Source organism: Pristis pectinata, chromosome 18 (genome assembly GCF_009764475.1).
Source record: "Pristis pectinata isolate sPriPec2 chromosome 18, sPriPec2.1.pri, whole genome shotgun sequence".
Classification (NCBI taxonomy): domain Eukaryota; kingdom Metazoa; phylum Chordata; class Chondrichthyes; order Rhinopristiformes; family Pristidae; genus Pristis; species Pristis pectinata.
The window spans coordinates 2,622,564-2,644,597 of record NC_067422.1 but is presented as its reverse complement, the minus strand read 5'-3'; the positions used below and the strand labels follow the sequence as shown (position 1 = coordinate 2,644,597).

The 22,034-nt window shown below is 55.3% G+C and overlaps 1 protein-coding gene across 6 annotated transcripts in view; it reads right to left on the bottom strand.

Annotated features, from left to right (window-relative positions):
• The window catches only part of LOC127580051 (TOM1-like protein 1), a 34,686-nt gene extending 14,079 nt beyond the window's left edge, over positions 1 to 20,607 (bottom strand). For all 6 annotated transcript variants that reach the window (XR_007957773.1, XR_007957774.1, XM_052033204.1 and 3 more), the window contains exons 1-9: positions 20,443 to 20,607; positions 11,462 to 11,546; positions 10,665 to 10,743; positions 9,860 to 10,009; positions 8,714 to 8,836; positions 4,740 to 4,850; positions 3,732 to 3,848; positions 3,087 to 3,220; positions 1,516 to 1,576 (exon numbers count right to left, since the gene is read on the bottom strand). Coding sequence is in view for 4 of the 6 variants with exons in the window: in XM_052033204.1 (XP_051889164.1) it covers positions 1,516 to 1,576; positions 3,087 to 3,220; positions 3,732 to 3,848; positions 4,740 to 4,850; positions 8,714 to 8,836; positions 9,860 to 10,009; positions 10,665 to 10,743; positions 11,462 to 11,546; positions 20,443 to 20,500 (918 nt within the window). In the remaining 2 variants the exon portion in view is untranslated. The remainder of the gene's footprint in view (positions 1 to 1,515; positions 1,577 to 3,086; positions 3,221 to 3,731; positions 3,849 to 4,739; positions 4,851 to 8,713; positions 8,837 to 9,859; positions 10,010 to 10,664; positions 10,744 to 11,461; positions 11,547 to 20,442) is intronic.
• Positions 20,608 to 22,034: the final 1,427 nt, after the last annotated feature.

Genomic DNA, 22,034 nt, shown 5'->3' with positions numbered 1-22,034 from the left:
ACAGAGGCAAAGGTACAATCAAATTATCCGATGGGTCTCCAGCCCTCACGGTCCCATCAAAGCTGAACCCACTGAGGAAGCCTGGTCAGAGGACCAGCAAGGGCTGTGGGTGAGAGTCACCACCCGGTCAGGGCGCTGGACAGGACTGCTCCCAGTGGTTCCCCATAGGGGCCAAGCGCTGGTCGTAAACCCACCGGTGACCTCCGCGCTGTGGTATCAGCCGCTCGCTCTGCTCCCACCTCTTGCTTTTGCTGCCAAGATCCAGAAAAGCTGGTGGATTTCTTCTAGGGCAGCAGGAAGCCCTGGGTCTCCCCCGTGGTCCTCAATCTCTCAGTTGAGGAGGGCGGTGTGTGTATCCGACCCCAGGTGGCGACTCTCTGCCTTCGGACCCCACAGAGTGCCTTCCAGGTACGCTGGTGACGTACCTCCTCTACCGAGGGCACTTCCTTCAGGACGACAGGCAGGTCCCAGGGGTGACCACCAGCCCTGCTGCTCTGTGGGAGTTGCCCATCTTTTACTGGGAGCCTGGGATGTGGTGGCCTCCAGTCAGAGTGCTGTTCCTCCCACCCTCTGCTCCTCACCCCTACCGTGGGGGGGGGAGGGGGAAACAGTGGGGGAGTCAGCTGCACAACACCATGGTCTGGGGCTGAAGCCCCTGCATCCCATCACTGTGGGTGTCGAGGGGGTTCAGGGGTGTGGGGCAATCCCAACCGGACCAGCCCCCACTCGACCCGATTGGACGCAGGAGCCCAAACCCTCCTCGGGAGCCCGTCCCACACGATAGGAGCAGCGAGGGGGTTGTCCCCAGTGGAGGTCCTTCCGTGTGGGAGTCTCACCCCTTTTACATCGGGGACATAGGGTGAAAGGTGTTCCACAGCTGGTTATTGGGCTGGTTCCCAGGCTGCCTGCCACTGCAGAGGCCTGGAGGGGTCTGTGCGCGACGTCTGTTGGAAGGTAGGAGACTGCAGGCCTTGTCCGAGGTTCCCAGGGCTGCTCCTCAGGTTCTGGTTGCCCCCTCTCTCCTGTAATTGGACACCCAGTGTAGAGGGAGGGAGGATCATTTGGGGGACCTGCATATCAGTCTGATCCTGGGCCTGGCCAAAGTGGCCATTCACAGCTCCGGGCAGCAGGCGACCGAGGGTTCTGCCTGAGCCGGCTGCCTGCCCTCTTCCAAGGGGCTGCCTGTGACCCAGTGTCCCTGGAGAGGAAGCACATGCTGTCCAATGGCTCTCTGGAGACAATCTGGGACCAGTGGACACAGTAGGGGCTGGAGTGTGTCCTGAACAAGGATGGTCATGTTTTAATTTGGATTTCTTTGATGTTTTAATACAAGTATTTTGAAACAAAAATACACAAAATGGGCACCAAATAATCCAGGTTAGGTGCAGAGTGGTATGTCCCTCTGCACTGTCCCGGGGAGGTACAGCACAGACCGGATATCCCTGCACACAGGTGAGTGTGTACTGCGTTCCGAAGGCACGAGATCACCTCCCCGCCCCGTACTGCCAACCCTACCTTGGGCGTGTCTGTAGCCTCCTTCTCTGCCCACTGGGACCTGGTTCTGCTGCGCTGGAACCTGTGGACAGGAACACCCACCGTCACAAGTGCCAGCGTGCCCCCTCGCTTTGAGCCCACGGGTACAGGCAGTGTACCGGCAATGGGACCGTGAGCTGTCTGATGGTGTCCGGTTATACAGCACAGAGGTTACTGCACGAAAACAGGCCCTTCGGACCAACTGGTCCATGCCAACCAAGATGTCCCATCCAAGCTAGTCCCATTTGCCTGTGTTTGGCCCATAACCTTCCAAACCTTCCCTATCCACATACCTGTCCAAGTGCCTTTTAAATGTACCCACCTCAACCCCTTCCTCTGGCAGCTCGTTCAATGTAGGGTCCACCCCCTGGGTGAAGAAGTTGCTAAAGTTTCTGCCCTCTGGTGTTACCTGCGTCCGCGTCCCTCCATTCCCACTTACCCCGCTACCGTTAGTACCTCGGGCCTCTCCGTGTGCGGCAGCTGGCTGCGTCTAATTTGGCTGCTGTCTTTACAACAGTGACCATGCCTCCAAAGGACAGTTTTGGCTGCTTGATGCTTTGGGACGTCCTGAAAGGGATGTGCAAGTTGCTACAGAGATGCCAGCCCTTTATTTGGTGACAACCCATTAATGCAGAGAATATCCTCACAGGATCAGCCACTCTGAGTGTCCAGTTCCAAATCAGGCCATTCGTCCTCTCTAGCCCATGCTAGTGTTTCTGCTCCACACCGACCTCCTTCTTCCCCCTCACCTCTCCCACCTTTGTACTTCCACCCCCCCCCCCCCCACCGTCTCTTTCTACAGCTGCCCACCCCTTCGCTGCCAATCAAACACTCCCCGGGGCAGCATCACCCTCGCAATCTGTGCACAGCAAGATCCCAGGGCAGCAGTGTGACAACGAGCAGGTATTCCAACCCCTGCTTCCTTGGAGTAGATCTGCTCACTGGGGGTGAAGGGTGTGTTGGGAGGGAGAGGGGCAGTTACAGGCGGGGGTGTAGAACAGGTGAGAGACGGTTCTGCAAGGAGTTATAGAGTCAGAGTAATACAGCACGGAACAGGCCCTTCAGCCCAACCAGTCCATGCTGACTAAAGTGCCAATCCAAGCTAGTCCCATTTGCCCGTGTTTGGCCCATATCCCTCTGAATCTTTCCAATCCATGGACCTGTCCAAGTGCCTTTTAAATGTTGTTAATGTACCCGCCTCACCCTCTTCCTCTGGCAGCTCGTTCCATATACTCACCACCCTCTGCGTGAAAAAATTGCCACTCAGGTCCGTTTAAATCTTTCCCCTCTCGCCCTAAACCTGTGCCCTCTGGTTCTAGACTCCCCTACCCTGGGGAAAAGACTGTGTGCATTCACCCGATCTATATCCCTCATGGTTTTATTCACCCCTGTAAGGTCACCCAACCAGACTCAGTAACTTCTGGGAGGGTGACTCGGGCGAGGGACGGGGAGACACGCGGAGGGCGAGGCGAGGGGCGGTGAGACACGTGGGGGGCGAGGAGACATGCGGAGGGCGAGGGGCGGGGAGACTCGGCGCTGGGTCCCTCACTCACCTCTCGTAGGAGAGGAAGGCGCGGTTGAGCTGGTCGTTGGCGGACAGCAGGCAGCTGGTCAGGGGCTGGTCGTCGACCTGTGGCAGGAGCAGGCCGATCCGTTCCTGCATCTCTCGGCACGTGCTGTGGAGCTGCTGTGTTCGAGGGAGGGGCAGAGGTCAGCTCGCTGGGAAAGACCACCCCCCCACTCCCACCGACACACCCCCGTATACCCACTGGGAAAGACCACCCCCATACAACCACTGGGAGAGATCACCACACTCTCCCCCAAGAAAGACCCCCACTACTGCTGAGACCCGCCCTCTCCTGCACCCCCCCACCGCAGGATCCATGTCCTGCATCCCCCCGAGATCCCCACTCCCCCCCCCCGAGATCCCCACTCCCCCTGAGCCTCTGTTCCCCCAGTAACCCCCCAACGCCCACTCCCCCGAACCCACTCTCCCCCAAACCCCACCCCCAAGATTCTTACTCCCCCAAAACCCCCACTCTCCCCAACCTGTACTCCCCCCAAGACCCCCGCCCCCCCGCCTCCCGAGAACCCCACTCCCTCCCTGGATCCCCACTCCCCCCCCCCAAAACACCCACTCCCAATATCTCCAACGTCCCGAGACCCCCACTCCCCCGAGAACCCCCAACCACTCCCACCTGTAACAGCAGCATGTCATCCGGATTTTCGAAGCCCGGAATGTTCTCCAGCAAGATGGCTGACATGACAGTGATGTTCATGTGCACTAGGTCCAGCTCACTGTGTAACTTGGCCAACTGTTGGGGGGGAGAGAATCAGGGTGAGGGGAGGGAGCTCTGTGGGAGGGGCCAGGGAGTGAGGGGGGTGGGCTTCAGGGAGGGCGAGGTGTATTTCAGGGAGGGGAGGGCCTTCACGGTGAAGAGCGGGGATCCCCGTGAGACGAGGGGCTTTGTGGTGGAAGAAGTGGGACAAGACGCAGGGCTTCGTGGTGACCACATTTGTCCACGGTATCTTTGGAAACACCAGTGTTCACCTGATCTCACCAGTGCCCAAGCCTTGCCTCAGTCTGTCCGCTGGGGCCTGTCTGGGAGGGACTGGGGTTGAGTGGGACTGGGTCTCGTAGAGTCATCGAGTTACACAGCACAGAAACAGGCCCTTCTGCCCAACTGGTCCATGCTGACCAAGCTGCCTGCCTGAGCTAGTTCCCACTTCCCTGTGTTTGGCCCATACCCCGCTAAACTTTTCCCATCCATGTACCTGTCCGAAGGCCTTTTAAAAGTTGTACCCCTCTCTACCACCTCTGGCAGCTCATTCCATACACCCACCACCCTCTGCCCTCAGGTCCCCTTTATCTTCCTCCCTCTCACCTTGAACCTGTACCCTCTAGTCTTAGACTCCCCTGCCCTGCCTCATCTGCTATATCTATGCCCCTAATTATTTTGTAAACCTCCATAAGGTCACCCCTCAGCCTCCTCACTCCAGGGAAAACAGTCCCAGCCTGTCCAGCCTCTCCTTAGAACTCAAGCCCTCCAGCAACATCCTCATAAACCTTTTCTGACGTCCTTCCTCCAGCGTTGGGGTGAGGGAGGAGGCACAGGAAGGGCTTGGTCGGGTGGGGTCCGAGTGGAGGAGAGGGGAGGGGCTGTGGGTGGGGTAAGGTCGGGATTTGAGGTCCGGCATTCCGATACCTGCTCCGGCACCAGAGTGATGGCGTTCCTGGGAAGGGGAGCGCGGGAGGCTGCTGGCTTCATGGTGGCGGCGGTTGGCGGGCGTCGAGGCAATGAGGTCCCAACTGGGTCCTGGAAAACACAAAATCAGGTTATCCCAGTGCGACTGCAATTCATCCCACAGTCGGGAATGGAACCACTTACAGCCACCGACTGACAGGCAGGAAGGAACTGGGCAGACGGAGACACGAGGGGTTGCAGATGCAGGAATCTGGAGGAACAACAAACCCCTGGAGGAACTCAGCGGGTCAGGCAGCATCCATGGAAAGACGTGGACGGTCGATGTTTCGGGTCGGGACTCTTCATCTGACTGAGTAGAGGGGAGGTAGCCGGTATAAGGAGGTGAGGGGAAGGGGTGGGGCCAGAGCCGGCAGGCGATTGTTGGATCCAGGTGAGGAGGGTTGATCGGCAGACGGAGGAGGGGAGAGTGGAGACAGCGACAGAGGCTGCGAGGTGGTAGGTGCAGGTGACAAGAGGGCTGCAGATGATGGAGTCTGATAGGAGAGGAAGGTGGAGCCTGGAACCAGAGAAGGGAGGTGGGGGGCAGATGGGAACTGCAGGGGAGGGGACCCAGTGGGAGGGAATGGGAAGTGGAATTAAAATGGCTGGCCACCGGCAGATCCCGGCTGTTATGGCGAACGTGGCTAGGGTGCTCGACCAAGTGACTCCCCCCAATCTGCGTCGGGTCTCACCGACGTAGAGGAGGCCGCACCCGGAGCACGGGATGCCATAAAAGACACGGCTGCTGAGCCAGCTGTTAAGGGTGTGGTTTCTAGGGACCGATCGATTGGCTGACCACAAGCACAAACAAACATCTGTACGTCAAGGTCAAACCTGCAGGAACCCATCCAGATGGACCACAGGTTAGGGTTAGTGTTGATCTGACATCTCCACTTGTCACTGTTGACCACTTTAGCAGAGACACCCTCCCCGCGCACGTTGTCAGTTCTCCAGACAAGAAAACTCACTCACCTGGAGTGAAAGGTCGGAACCAGCAGCTCCGTGAAAGTGCAGCACTGAAGTGACTGCCACAGCAGGGCGCAGGTCACAGGAGCGTGGTGTTTGCCAAAACTCTCGGCACACCGTCCACAGCTGACAAACCTCAGGGTGAGACACGCAACTGAGTGCCGTCCACCCGCTGAGCTGAAGGACTTTGTGGTCCAGTGACGTTTAGACTAACAAAATCAGAATGTTTCTTTTAATTAACATGGGAGGCACAGTGTTGTTTTGCTGCACTACACTAGTACATTTCTTCCTTGTGGCTGTACACAGCTCCCTGTGTCCCCAGTCTAAAGAGGTAAACAAAGCTGTTATCGTTCACTTGCCAATCTGCATGGCTTCAGATTCAGGAGCCAAGCTCTCTCAGTTTACATCCCTCAGTCTCTCTCCCTCTGATCCTACCTTCCCCTTGCTCCCTCTCTGACTGTACCTCTCCCTTCCCCTGACCCCATCTTTCTCCTTCTCTCCCAGTGATCCGTTCCCAGTTATTGGATTCCCGGATGAAGACGCCTTTGTCCTTAGGTGGGACAGTCTGAACAACGCCCAGGAAGGGAGCAGGACCCCAGAGGTAGTGGTGGGGTGAGGTGAGTGCTCCCGTGGGTTGGATCTGTGTGTGGGACAACTGTCACACAGAGACCTCCAATTCCTAATCAAAATACATGGGGGAAGCTGGCCAAGGTGGTCTTCATTTTAGAGAATGGACTGTGTGACACCAAGAGACACCATGGTCGGCATGGACAATTGGGCTGAAGGCCTGTATAACTCCCTAACCCAGAGAATGGACAAGGGACAGGTTGCTCATGATCCATCCTCCTCCGCCCCCTCCCCCCGCGTGTTTATCGGCCCTCCCTGCTCTTAGAACCATAGAACACTACAGCACAGAAAACAAGCCATTCGGTCCTTCCAGGCTGTGCTGAAACTTTATTCCGCTTGTCCCATTGACCTGCACCCAGTCCATAACCCTCCAGACCTCTCCTGTCCATGTATCTATCTAATTTATTCTTAAAACTTGAGCCCGCATTTACCATGTCAGATGGCAGCTCATTCCACACTCCAACCACTCTCTGAGTGAAGAAGTTCCCCCTAAACCTTTTCCCTTTCACCTTAAAGCCATGTCCTCTCGTACTTATCTCTCCTAATCTAGGTGGAAAGAGCCTACTCGCATTAACTCTGTCTATGCCCCTCATCATTTTGTAAACCTCTATCAAATCTCCCCTCATTCTTCTCCGCTCCAAGGAATAAAGCCCTAACCTGTTCAGTCTTTCCCTGTAACTCAACTCCTGAAGACCCGGCAACATTTTAGTAAATCTCCTCTGCACTCTTTCAATCTTACTGATATCCTTCCTACAGTTAGGTGACCAGAACTGCACACCTGGACCTCTCCTCATGGGGACGAGTCCCACATCCTCTCCGTCCTCCAGGGGCAGAGTTTTGTCCTGACTTCCCAGTGGGGTTCAGCATGGCCCGCCTTACGTTGAGTCCCTGACCCTGAGGGATGTCTCAGCTCTCTGTGGGTGTTCTCTCCCCACCCCACGCCGGACACGGACCACAGTGGGAGTTATCCTGGACAACCTCCTCCCCACATTAAGGGTGAGGGGGGGTGGTTACAGCAACAAACCTGGAGACATGTCACTCTGCTCCCTGTCCACATACATTGAGTTACACAGCAGGGAAACAGGACCTTCAGCCCAACTCATGCAGGCTGATCAAGATGCCCACCTGAGCTGGTCCCATTTGCCCGTGTTTGGCCCATATCCTTCCTATCCATGGACCTGACTAACCGTCTTTTAAGCATTGAAATTGTACCTGCCTCTGGCAGCTCGTTCCACACACCCACCACCCTCTGGGTGAAAAAGTTGCCCCTCAGATCCTTTTACAATCTTTTCCCTCTCACCCTAAACCTGTGCGCTTTAGTGTTAGACTCCCCCACCCTGGGAAAAAGACCATGACCATCCACCTTATCTACACCCCTCATGATGTTACAAACTTTTGTAAGGTCACCCCTCAGCCTCTTTCGCTCCATGGAAAACAGTCCCAGCCTCTCCTTATATCTCAAGCCCTCTAGTCCCGGCAACATCCTGGTGAATCTTTTCAGCTTAATGACATCCTGGCTGACCAGAACTGCACACAATACTCCAGGTGCGGTTAGTCCGTATCCTGCTACACCTTGCCTATTTAAGTGTCTGTCTAGATGCCTCTTAAACACAGTGACTGTATCTAATCCCACCACCTCCTCTGGCAGCGAGTTCCAGACATCAACCTCTCTGTGTGAACAACTTACCCCTCAGATCCCCTTTAAACCTCCCTCCTCTCACCTGAAAACTGTGCCCTCTTGTTTTTGATACCCCTACTGTGGGCAAAGGATTCTGACTATCTCCCCTGTCTGTGCCATGTTGCAGAGCAGCAGAGGTCCTGTCACTGACACAGATCCTGCCCCCACACCACTGGCACTCACTCCCCACCTGCTTACAATACAACCAGCCACCACCCCACATGAGCAGGTTGTCTCCAATTCCATGTTCAAGAGTTTGGTGAAGTCTGGTGAATTGACAGAGGGGGTTAGTCATTCATCAGCTAGGCTTTATGGACAGGCACGGTAGTGTAGCGGTTAGCGTGATGCTATTACAGTGCCAGCGACCCAGGTTCAATTCCGGCCGCTGTCTGTAAGGAGTTTATATGTTCTCCCCGCGTCTGTGTGGGTTTCCTCCGGGTGCTCCGGTTTCCTCCCAGATTCCAAAGACGTACGGGTTAGGAAGTTGTGGGCATGATACGCTGGCGCTGGAAGTGTGGCGACACTTGTGGGCTGCCCCCAGAACACTCTACGCAAAAGATGCATTTCACTGTGTGTTTTGATGTACATGTGACTAATAAAGAAATCTTATCTTACGAGTCCACACCAGCTCCCAAAACCAGTTCCTACTTCTCTCCTCACTTACTGCTCTGATTCCAGGGGGCCCCAGGGCTGGATCTGGGAATATTAACCCTTTCCGTTTCATATCCATGTAGAGTTCCCGTACGTCGCTGACGTCAATCGGTCCCTGGTAGGTGATCGCCCATGACTGCGGCACAGAAGGGGGAACAAACATCAGAACCTGTCACAGTCCCTCCACACTGACCTCAACCCAACTTCCCAACTCGTCCCCCTGACCTGTCCCCCACCCTGACCTCCTGGGAAGCAAGCCAACCCCTGAGGTCGTGTTCCTGTCTCCTGCCTGGGTGAGGCCACACTCAGACACAGTGACCGGCTCCACCTCCCTCCGAGATGACCCCGAGGAGGTCCCGCGTGGTGACACCAGAACTGAGAGCTGACGCTCAGGGGAGGGGCAAGGGCTGGGTGATCTCATTGGGGGCTGGGGGCGGGGGAGGTGGGGAGGCGAGGGGTGGTGAGGAGGGCCTGATCCAGGGCAGGGTGAGGAAGGAGTTTGATGGGTGAACGGGGTGGGGGTGTTTCAGTTGTTGGGGAGTTTTAGGCCAGTCAGTGACAGATCCCCCCCACAGGGCATCCGGGGGAAAGAGAGGGTGCAGAGTGTGGGGTCACCGCCACAGGAGGGAGGGAATGAGGGGCAGAGATGGGCTCAATGGGAAGCTGGATAAACAGATGGGAAGGGGGAGAGGGGGGAGAGGGGGGGAAGAGGCTGGTGGGGCACAGGGAGAGGCAGGGAGGGGCCAGATGGCCTGTTCCTGTGATACCCACTCTGTGCAACCACTAAACATCCCGGTAAAGGACAGCCTGCATTTACGTAGCACCTTCAACATTCAACCATCCTGGGGTGTTTCGAGAGGACAGACCCCAAGCCAACATAACCAAAACTTTGGCTTGGCAGGGCATTTTAAAGGCGGGGGGAGGTGGTGGTGGTGGTGGTTTCGGGGTGGGGGGCAGGTTTCTGCAGGGGCAGAGTTTCCAGGATGGGTTGGATTTGGGATGGAGACGTTTCAGGAGGGGCGCTGGTTTCAGGAAGGGAGGGGCTGGTTTTGGGGAGGGGGTGGTTCTGGGATGGGGGCTGGTTTTGGGACAGGTGGGGTTTATCCCTGAGCTGGGGCCCAGGTACAGGCGGAGAATGTGTAGCGGAGATGCCCAGTACCTGTATGAGGCCGAGGATGTGGTTCTGGACGTCCGTGGGTGGGTTGTACTTGGGTTTCAGCAGCTTGGCCAACACGTCCTTGACGAAATCCCTCCTGACCATCAGCGAGCGGAAGCTGGGGCCACAGTTCCTCATGCAGCAGTCGATCAGCTGACCAATGAAAACACGTCATTGTACGGCCCGTCATAGAGACCAACCGGAGAGCAGCAGGTCAACACGGGACCTCCCAACCTGGTCAACGCCAGACAGGACAGGGCAGAGCAGGTGCTAAATGGGATCGCAACATTGACCTCCTTGATCCATCCATTCTATTTATTTTCAGGCATTGGTGCATCACTGGCTGGACCAGCATTTATCACCCTTTGCTATATCCCCCTGAGAAGGGGGGTGGGGGGGGGTGGTGGTGGTAAGCCTTCTGCAGTCCTTCTGGTGAAGGTGCTCCCACAGAGCTGCTGGGGAGGGAGCTCCAGGGTTCAGAGCCAGTGACGGTGAAGGAACGGTGACATATCTCCAGATCAGGATAGTGTGGGACTTGGAGGGGAACCTGTGCGTGGTGGTGTTCCCCTGCCCCTGCTCTCGGTGGGAGAGGGGGCAGGTTTGGGAGGTGCTGTCGGATTAGTTGGGTGAGTAACTGCAGTGCATTGTGTAGACGGTGCGCACTGCAGACACTTCTTCTCTGCTCAGGAGGGTGTGTGTGTGTGTGTGTGTGTGTGTGTGTGTGTGTGAGAGAGAGTGTGTGTGCGCAGGGGAGGAAGGTGTGAACAGTGGAGGGAGGGAGTGGGAGGAGGGAGGTTCCTGTACTCACGGACAGGGACAGCCGGATCTCCTTGTAGTTGCGATTTCCAGCGATCCGCTTCTTCAGAGCTTTCACCGCATCCTTGGGCCTGGAGGGCAGTGGGTCTGGTCAGTGTCCGCACAGCCGCATCCCAGGGGTGGGGCCCAGGGCAGTGGTAGGAACCGCGGGCACTGCCCCTCCCAGCCCTGGTCAGTCTGAGGTTTGACTGACCTATGCCTGACCCCTGACCCACCCACACTGGGACCCTCAACCTCCAAATGTCTCTCCAGCTCCTACAGGCCAGGCACACCAACCCCCACAACACACCACCCCAGTCCCTGCACCAAAACCCAAGAACCCTTGGTCTCTCAGTCCATCTCGTCGTGGCCCTTGCACTTGTCTCCCTGCACTGCACTCTCTCTGTAGCTGTAACACTAGATCCTGCATTGTTTCCCTCTGCACTACCTCGATGTACTTACGTACAGAATGATCTGTCTGGGTGGCTTGCAAACAAAACCTTCTCACTGCATCTTGGTATGTGTGACAATACCAAACCCCACACTCTGCTCACCCCCATTGACCCCCCCTCACCACCATCTCACCCTTCTCACCCCACCCACACAGTGCCACCCCCCACCCCCACCCCACTGTCCAATGTTACCACAGCCCCCACGTTACAGCAGATCCCGACCTCCACACCCTGCTCCCACCCCACCCCACCGTCCCACCCACACCTTCCTCCCTGCTCACAGGCGGCAGGGACAGAGCTGCAGGCCGACTCCTCTCCCTCCCTCCCCCTTCCCCCACACCCCTCCCCTCACACTCACCCCTCCTCGCTGCTGTTGATGATGTCACAGATGTGGTTGAACTGGGACCAGTCCGCTGCAGGCTGTGTTCCTATGGTGGCGATATCTGTAAATCAAGCACGCCTGCTTACAGTCTGAGCACCCGTCGCCACCGGCTGCAGCCAGCAAAACCCGTCTGTGCAGGGGGTCTGGCAGCAGGGGCTGCTCTCTCTGCCTGCTCCCCGTGCCACAGAAACCATGGGCACACACAGAGGGGGACCCTGGGCAACAACAACACGTTCAGAGGGGGAGGTGTACAAGTGGACACAGAACACGGGGTAACACACACTCTCACAGAGTCACACACACACACACACACACACACACACACAGAGTATCACACACACTTACAGATAGAGTCTCACACACACACAGAGTATCACACACACTTACAGATAGAGTCTCTCACACACACACACACACACACACACAGAAAAAGTCACACACACGGAGTATCACAACCACAGAGTCACACACATACTCACAAATAACACACAGTCACATACACACACACACACTCTCTCTCACGCACACACAAGCAGAGTTACACATACATGTACTCAAACAGTCACACACACAAACACACTCGGAGTAACACAGACAGTCACACACATGGTGTACACATACATAGACACAAAACTCTTCACACACATACTAACTCACACATAAACAACCTCTCTCAAAGTTAAACACACACACATACAAACCATCAGTCTTGCCCCTTTTTTTTAATAATAAACGTTTATTCACTAAAAGCACTACAAAAGACAACCAGTGTCAATACACGACATCTAATACAGAAAAGAAGAAACTACGCAACGACATACTACGGTAGAGAATGCAAACTAATACTAACGAAACACACACGTGACGCTACACCCGTCAACGCGACACGTGACACTTCAAATAAGAATTGCGTTCGTACCGTCCACCACACATGCGATCTCCTGAGGGGCCCACCGAGCGCAGAACTCGGCTAGGGTGCCCGTGGAAACCGCGTGCTCCCTCTCTAAACGCACCCACGCGCGCACATAAGCGCGGAAGACGGGCAGGCAGGCCGACCTGCCGGTACCCTCGGCCGCCCGCCGCCGCATCCCGTGGATGGCCAGCTCGGCCAGGCCCAGCAGGAGACCCACCAGGAGATCTGCCGCGCGCCCCTCCCCACGCCGCACCGGGTGCCCGTAGACCAACAGCGCCGGGCCGAAGTGCAACCAGAACTTCAGCAGCAGCCCCCGCAGATACTCGAAGAGGGGCTGCAACCTCTCGCACTCCGCGTACGCGTGGCACACCGTCTCCTCCCGGCCGCAGAAGTGACAGGCGGCCGGGGTGTCAGTAAACCGGCTCAAGAATCGGTTGCACGGCAGGGTCAGTCTTGCCCCTCCCACAGTGAGACATTCTTGTAGTACCGTGCCTCTGACGGTGTTGCACTCCCTCAGTTTGGCTTTAAGATAAATAGTTGGGGGGTTGCTGTGGGGGATCATGGGGGGGGGGTGCTTTCTGGTGAGGGCACATTTACAAAGCCAAATGTGGGCAAATGGGATAAGTGTAGAGGGGCAAAAAGGTGTGTAATGACGTGGTGGGCCGAAGGGCCTGTTTCTGTGCTGTACGAATCTATCGAGAAAGGACAAAGCAATAGGGCAGGGGAGCAAAATAGATAATGGTGATCAGTGTGTGTCAGGAGAGACAGGTCATTCATACGTAAGAGTTTACCTACAATTAGAGTCAGAGCAGGGAAAAATGATTTACTGAATTGGTATTATCTAAACATAATAAAATAATTTAAAAATAATATGGAGTTGGGCTAAAGGGCATTTTTCCATGCTGTACGATTCTACTGAAGATTTTTTATCTGAATTTAAAACAAGGTAGGTGTTTAATTAATGGCTGGACACGATCTAAAATTCATCACAGAAAAGTGGTTGCAAAGTGACAAGGGTTGGTACGTAAATATTCCAGCCCTGGATGAAGGCCAGAGACAGGAGGAGAAATCTTGCTCAGGAAATCAAAAATTTGGATCAGTTTGGGAGCAGCAATGAGAGACCGAGGGGCAGAACACATTGCTGTGCCTTGTGGAAGGGTTCAGAAGTAGGGACAGAGTTGAACTGGTTTACCCAAATCAGCAGTGATGGCGTGGAGGTTTTCATACCTCCGTGGACTCTTCCCTCAATGTTGAGGAACCAGTGAGGGAACAAGTTATTTTGTATCTTGCACTGTGTGATGGGAAAATGTTAATTGTGGATCTTGCAATTAAGGCAGCTTCAGGAAAGAGTGATCATAATATTTTATAGAAAGATTTAAAGTGACTCAGGTCAGTCTGAAACCAGGACCTATAGGCTGAATAAAGCAAACTTTGAAGACAAGAGATGTGAATTGGCCGTGGTAGACAGGGGAACTTATTTGAAAGATATAACAGCAAACGGTAATAGCAAACTTTAAATGAATTAATACAACTTTTGCATCCCCTTACGACAAAAGGAAGCAGAAGTAGTCCAGTGGCTGCCATCAAGAGAACTCTTAAATGGTTCTTGATCTAAGGAAACGGTGGATGATGTTGCTAAAAAAAAAGGACACATGGAAAATAATGGGATGGGGCAGGGCTATGTCAGATTTATGAAAGAGAAATCACATTTTACAAATCTGTCGGAGTTTGTTTGGAGTTGTAACTAGCCAAATAGATAAAGGTAACCAGGGTGATGCAAGGTATTTGGACTTTCGAGAGGCCTTTGATAAGGTGTCACACAAGAGATTATGAATCAATGCGTGGGATTGGAGGTAAAGTACTGGTACAGACCAGGCTAATGCAGGAAGGGTCGTTTTCAGCTGTGGGTTCTACAGGGGCTCAGCAGCTCACAACCTGTGCCAATGATTTGGATGAGGGGAGGGGGGAGTGTGATCTATCTGTCACGTATCCACCTACGGGGAGAGTGCGGGGAGTGGCATTACCTGATCGGTGCTGCAAACACTCAGTGGTGTCAGTGTTCCTGCCTATTCGAGCAAACATAATCTGTTGATTCATCCCTTCCCCTGAGACTCTGCCCTTGGGGCATCGGGCTCAGCTGTACGTAAAGGTCACACTGAGGCCACTGGCTCACAACACTGGCAACCACTGGCTGCCCTGCCAGTGCTTCTTCAAGCTGTGCCCGTTACTGGCAGCAGTGAGCACCCCCACGAGCCATTGAGTCCCCCTACCCCAGCACTGTGCACTGCAGGAACCCACAGAGAGAGACAGACACTGCTCTCTGCAACATCAGCACAGCTGTGCACTTGTTAGCAAAGCCTCTTCAGTAAATAACAAATCTGTTTATATAAAAGGTGCTGTTGTTTAGTGCAAACACCCTAATGGTGGTGTTGTTAATGCAGATGGGAGGGTGGTGACTACAGTCCCTCCCCCCTTGTCTCTCACCTTGGGATCAGGAGGTGTGGGATCCTGTCGCATCATCGGGAATTGGGTACCGGATCCAGTACAGCACTGAGGGAGGAGCCGTATCGAGGGGGGTGGTGTTGAGGGGAGGGGTGGCAGTGTTGAGAGGGCAGTTGTTGAGGGGGAACATACTGTCACTGTTGTAAGAGATTCCACCATTGGAATCTCCTAACATAGAACAGTACAGCACAGGAACAGGCCCTTCGGCCCACGATGTTGTGCCGACCTATTAAGCTAATAACACCTAATCCCTTCTACCTGCACCTTGTCCATATTCTTCCATTTACTGTATATTCATGTGCTTATCTAAAAACCTCTTAAACACCTCTATTGTATCTGCCCCTACCCCTGGCAGCACATTCCAGGCACCCACCGCTCTCTGTGTTAAACACTGGCCCCGCACATCTCCTTTAAACTTTCCCCCTCTCACCTTAAATACATGTGCTTTAGTATTAGAGATTTCAACCCTGGGAAAAATATACCCGCTGTCTACTCCATCTAAGTCTCTCATAATTTTATAAACTTCTGTCAGGCCTCCCCTTGGCCTCTTTTAAAAGCTTGCAGTTTTTCTCTGTAACTGTAACACTATTTTGCATTCTGTTATTGTTTTCCCTTGTACTACCTCAATGCACTGATGTGATGAAATGAACTAAAAACTAGAGAGCATAGGTTTAAGGTGAGAGATTTAGAAGGGATCTGAGGGGCAACTTTTTCACGCAGAGGGTGGTGTGTCTATGAAATGAGCTGCCAGAGGAAGTGGTTGAAGCAGGTACATTAACAATGTTTAAAAGACATTTGGATGAGTATATGGATAGGAGCTTAAGAGGGATATGGGCCTAATGCAGGAAAATGGGACTAGCTTGATAGTGCAAAACTAAGTTTTTCACTGTACCTCGGTACGTGTGACAATAATAAACCAATTACCACCATCGGTGTTAGGAAAGGTTTAGAGGGATACGGGCCAAAGGCAGAAAAATGGGACTGGCTTAGATGGGAACCTTGACTGGCATGGACCAGTTGGGCCGAAGGGCCTGTTTATGCGCTGTATGACTCTCTGACTCTATGGTAGTATCTACAAGAGGCGCTGCCTCAAGAAGGCAACATCCATCATCAAAGATCCCCACCATCCGGGCTGTGCCATCTTCTCACAGCTACCATTGGGCAGGAGGTACAGAAGCCCTGAAGTCCCACACCAGCAGGGTCAGGAACAGCTACTTCCCTTCAACCATTCGGTTCTTGAACCAACCTGCACAACCCTAATTACTACCGTTTAGCAATACCATGACCACTTTGATCATAATGTTGCTAATCTTCACTGCACCTGTGCATACATGTACAAATAACAATAAACTCAACTTTGAGTTTAATAATTACCAGTAACAAACACAGGCCCATATAAAAGCGACAGCAACCCTGAAATTTGTTAGTGTTTAAACATCACCACATCTACAATGAAAAACAAGAAAAATAACGTTTGTGAATGTTGATGGCATATATTCCCAAAACACACACACGTCAGGCGATGTGAAGATCCCAAGGAAACCGTCATGCGGGATTCTCCTTGCAGCGTCTCAGTCAATAGTTGTACATCAGCCCACATCACTGACACAGTCCTGGTCATCATCACATCACACTTAATGGGGTCACACTGCGCATAGATTGGCTGCCGCATTTCCCACATCACGTGAGCACACGCACACCAAGCAGCTCCTCGTGATGCCTTGGGGAGGTCACCGAGAGTGCGAGACAAACTTTGCCCAGGGCAATCTGCACTGAGAAGGGACTGATCGGTTTCCCCCCCCCACAGATGCTGCCTGACCCACAAGGATGGCCACTTTGAAGAAGTTTTCTTCCAGTCCTGAAGGAGGGTCCTGATCTGAAATGTTGACCACCTGCTCTCCTTCATGGGATGCTACCTGGCCTGCTGAGTTCCTCCAGCAGTTTGCTTTTTGCTCCAGATTCCAGCATCTGACGTTTCTGAGAGAAGATTTACGAGGCTGTTGCCAGGACTCGAGGGCCTGAGTCACAGGGAGAGGTTGGACAGGCTTGGATTTTATTCCTTGGAATGTAGGAGATTGAGGGGTGACCTTATCGAGGTGTATAACATCATGAGGTGCATAGATAGGGTAAACGCACACCATCTTTGTCCCACAGAAGGGGACAAAGACTAAAAACTAGAGGGCACGGGTTCAAGGTGAGTGGGGAGAGATTTATAAGGGATCTGAGGGGCAACTTCTTCACGCAGAGGGTGGTGCGTGAATGGAAGTGGTTCTGGCAGGTACGTTAACAATGTCTAAAAGACGTTTGGATAAGTATATCGACAGGAGGAGCTTAAGGAGAAAGGCGAAAGATTGAAAAGGGGCCTGAGGGAGAGGTTTTTCAGAGGGTGGCAAGTACGTGGAAGGAGCTGCCAGAGGAAGAGGGTGAGTCAGGTACAATTACAATGTTTAAAAGATATTTGGACAGGTCCATGGATAGGAAAGGTTTAGAGGGATATGGGCCAAATGCAGGCAAATGGAACTGGCTTGATAGGCACCTTGGTCGGCATGGATACCTTGGGCCGAAGCGCCTGTTTCCGTGCTGTATTACTCTATTTACATTACACTATGGACAAGGCACACAAACCTCTGAACGCTGGGTTGTGTAACTGTGACAGGCTGCTTGCACCTCTGCACTACTATCGGGCTGTTGATCTGAATTAACCTTTAACTTACTTGGCACCGTTGCCATAACTCCCTGGTTTTGACTTCCAACTCATTGGTCCCAGTGAATCTGTAACAACTCAGAGGTCCACCCACGCAATGACTTCTGAAGGACTACCAAACAGCGACACAGGGTGGCAACCTGTCCCTCTGGTACTTCTCACCGTCTGTGAACCAACACCCTTCACCCTCACATTAATGACCCGGGGTGACGGAGCTGCCTGCCCCACTTCCCGCTGAACCCATTTAGAGATGCAGTTAATGGAAATCAAACAAAAAATGCAAATGCTGGAAATCTGAAATGAAAACACGAGATGCTGGAAACACTCAGCAGGTCAGACAGCGTCTGTGGAGAGAGAACCTGTTCATGTTTTGGGTCTGTGATCCTCCATCAGAATTTTGTTTTAAATTAAATTTTATTTACAGCGTGGTAACAGGCCCTTCTGGCCCAACAAGTCCGTGCCGCCCATTTTAAACCCAAATTAACCTACCCGTACGTCTTTGGAATGTGGGAGGAAACCGGAGCACTCGGAGGAAACCCACGCAGACACGGGAGAACGTACAAACTCCTTACAGACAGCGACGGGAATCGAACCCCGATCACTGGCGCTGTAATAGCGTCATGCTAACCGCTACACTACTGTGAGAGAGAAAACTATTTTCTCTCTTTCTCAGTTTGATAAAGCACCTTAAATATAGAACGTAGAACAGTACAGCACAGAACAGGCCCTTCGGCCCATAATGTTGTGCCAACATAGCTATTCCCTCCTGCCTACAGAATGCCCATATCACTCCATTTTCCTCTCATTCATGTGCCCATCCAAGCCCCTCTTAAAAGCCCCCCAATGAATTTGCCTCCACCACCCTATCAGGCAACGCATTCCAGGCACCCACCACTGTCTGAGTAACAAATGTACCCCTCACGTCTGTTCTGAACCTACCCCCTCTCACCTTAAATGCATGCCCTCTGGTGTTGGATCGCTCAATAATGGGAAAAAGATATTGCTTGTCCACCCTATCTATGCTCCTCATAATTTTATACACTTCCAACAGATCACCCCTCAGCCTCCGCCGCTCCAGAGAAAAGAACCTAAGTTTGTCCAGCCTCTCCTGATAGCACATGCCCTCTAATCCAGGCAGCATCCTAGTAAACCACCTCTGTACCCTCTCTAAAGCCTCAACATCCTTCCTGCAGTGAGGTGACCAGAATTGTACGCAATACTCTAAATGCGGCATTGATGGTTTCTTCCTCCACAGATGCTGCCTGACCTGCTGAGTGTTTCTGGCACTCTGCATTTTGATTGGCTGAATGAATCTTGGCTGAGTGATAAGCAGCCTTCAGCTCAGCGCTGGAGTGTCTCACCCTCCTCACGTACAGTGGGATGTCCTGTGGTCACCTCAGAGGGCAGTTGGCCTCGGCTGAAGGTGCCAAGCCAGAGACAGCGCACCCCCCCCCCTCCCCGGGCAGTGCAGCACTCCCTTGGAGCTGAACTCCAAGCCCTGCTGTATTGGGCTGGGGAATGACCCAACCATGTCCTGGGTCAGGGGCGTGTCAGCTGGTCACTGAGCACATCCAGGAGTGACCCCCGGGACAATGACTGACCTCAGTAGGTGGGTGAAGGTCGGGGGCTCTGGGTCGACAGGAGGGATTGAGCACACTGTACGTTGGTGAGGCACGGCTTCAGAACACACCCTCCCACCCCAAACACTGGTCACCTGCCCCCACACCTCAGGGTCAGGATCACTGGACACCCCGCATGTTTAGGTCCTCAACGGCTCTATATAAATACAAACCATGTCACAGAGCAATACAGCACGGATACAAGTCCTTTGGCCCAACCAGTCTATGCCGACCACGGTGCCCACCCAGCTAGTCCCAATTTCCTGCATTCGGCCCATATCCCTCCAAGCCCCGCCCCTCCATGTACCTATCCAAGTGCTTCTTAAATGTACTGTTGTACCAGCCTCACCCACTTCCTCTGGCAGCTCGTTCCACACACTCACCACCCTCTGTGTGAAAAAGTTGCCCCTCAGGTGCCTTTTAAATCTTTCCCCTCTCACCCTAAACCTATGCCCCCTAGTTTTGGACTCCCCTACCCTGGGGAACAGACTGTTACTGTCCACCTTATCGATGCCTCTCATAATTTTAAACACTTCTATAAGAACACCCCTCATTCTCCTACGCTCCAAGGAATAAAGACCCAGCCTGGCCAACCTCTCCCTATAACTCAGGCCCTCGAGTCCTGGCAACATCCTCATAAATCTCCTCTGCACTCTGTCCGGTTTAACCGTGTCTTTCCTACAACAGGGTGACAGGTCTTATCTGAACAGGCACTGAGATTGATTGAACTTAATGGCAGGGCAGGGGGTTACAGGGTGGGAGGGGACAGACCCACACACGGGGTTATCTACCGGAGCCCAGGACTTGGGGGGGGTGAACCCACCCATGAGGAGTGACCCCTCACCCAGGGAGACTGACCCCTCACTCAGGATAGGACTGACTCCTCACCTGGGACAGGACTGGCCCCTCACCCAGGGAGACTGACCCCTCACTCAGGATAGGACTGACCCCTCACTGGGACAGGACTGGCCCCTCGCCCGGGGAGACGGACCCCTCACTCAGGACAGGACTGACCCCTCACCCGGGACAGGACTGGTCCCTCGCCCAGGGAGACGGACCCCTCACCCGGGACAGGACTGACCCCTCGCCCGGGGAGACGGACCCTGACCAAACCGGAGCGCCCGCGGGGTCTCCGCTCCGCCGTCACTGACCACCGGCACCGAGTGACCGCCGGAGCCGCTCTCGGACCCGGACCCCGGACCCCGGACCCCAGACTCACCGATAAGTTTCCCGACCCGGGTGCCGAACGGGTCCTTGAGGTTTTTACCGAACGCCATCCGCCCGCTCCGGCTCCGGCTGCGGCTGCGGGCGCTGCGGACGGGGACACGGGGCGGGACCGCGCTCACGGGGCGGGGGCGGGATCACTGGGCGGGCCATCCCGGGATCGGACCCGTCCGGCGCTGGGTCTGAGTCTGAGACCTGACCAGGTCCGGGACCGTTCACTCCGGCGTGGGGACAGGACGGATCACCCCGGGACCGCTCCAGTCTCCGGGATTGTACCAGCACAGGACCGGCCCTTCGGCCCGCCATGTCCCTGCCGACCGTTTGCCCGTTGACACCAAACCCCCGGTCCGGATCCCGCGCCTCGCCCTTTGAAGCGTCTCAGACACAGTGAGTGTGTCCGATCTCACCCGCACGGTCCGGACATTAACCTCTGGGGAACAACTTTCCCATTGAAGCCCTCTCCCTCCTCCCCTCCACCCCTCCCCTTCCCCTCCACTCCCTCCCTCCCTCCCCTCTACCCCCTCCCCTCCCTCCCCTCTACCCCCTCCCCTCCCTCCCCTCTACCCCCTCCCCTCCCTCCCCTCTACCCCCTCCCCTCCCCTCCCCCTACCCCCTCCCCTCCCCTCCCCCTACCCCCTCCCTCCCCTCCCCCTACCCCCTCCCTCCCCTCCCCCTCCTCCCCTCCCCTCCCCTCCCCCTCCTCCCCTCCCCCTCCTCCCCTCCCCTCCCCTCCTCCCCTCCCCCTCCTCCCCTCCCTCCCCTCCCCCCCCTCCCCTCCCCCCCCTCCCCTCCCCCCCCTCCTCCCCTCCCCCCCTCCTCCCCTCCCCCCCTCCCCCCCTCCCCCCCTCCTCCCCTCCCTCCCCTCCCCCCCCTCCTCCCCTCCCTCCCCTCCCCCCCTCCTCCCCTCCCTCCCTCCCCCCCCTCCCCTCTCCCCCTCCTCCCCTCCCTCCCCTCCCTCCCCTCCCCCTCCTCCCCTCCCTCCCCTCCCCCTCCTCCCCTCCCTCCCCTCCCCCTCCTCCCCCCCCTCCCCTCCCCCTCCTCCCCTCCCCCTCCTCCCCTCCACCCCTCCCCTCCACTCCCTCCCTCCCCTCTCCCTCCCCTCTCCCTCCCTCCCCTCCCCCTCTCCCATCTCCCTCCCTCCCCCTCTCCCATCTCCCTCCCCTCCCCTCCCCTCTCCCTCCCTCCCCCTCTCCCATCTCCCTCCCCTCCCCTCTCCCTCCCCTCTCCCTCCCCTCTCCCTCCCCTCTCCCTCCCCTCTCCCTCCCCTCCCCTCCCGTCCCCTCCCCCTCCCCGCGCCTCTCCCTCCTCCCTCCCCTCCCCTCGCCCTCCCTCCCCCCCCCCTCTCCCATCTCCCTCCCCTCCCCTCTCCCTCCCTCCCCTCCCCCTCTCCCATCTCCCTCCCACCCCTCCACCCCTCCCCTTCCCCTCCACTCCCTCCCTCCCCTCTACCCCCTCCCCTCCCTCCCTCCCCTCTACCCCCTCCCCTCTACCCCCTCCCCTCCCTCTACCCCCTCCCCTCCCTCTACCCCCTCCCTCCCCTCCCCCTCCACTCCCTCCCTCCCTCCCTCCCCGTGACCCACTCCCTCC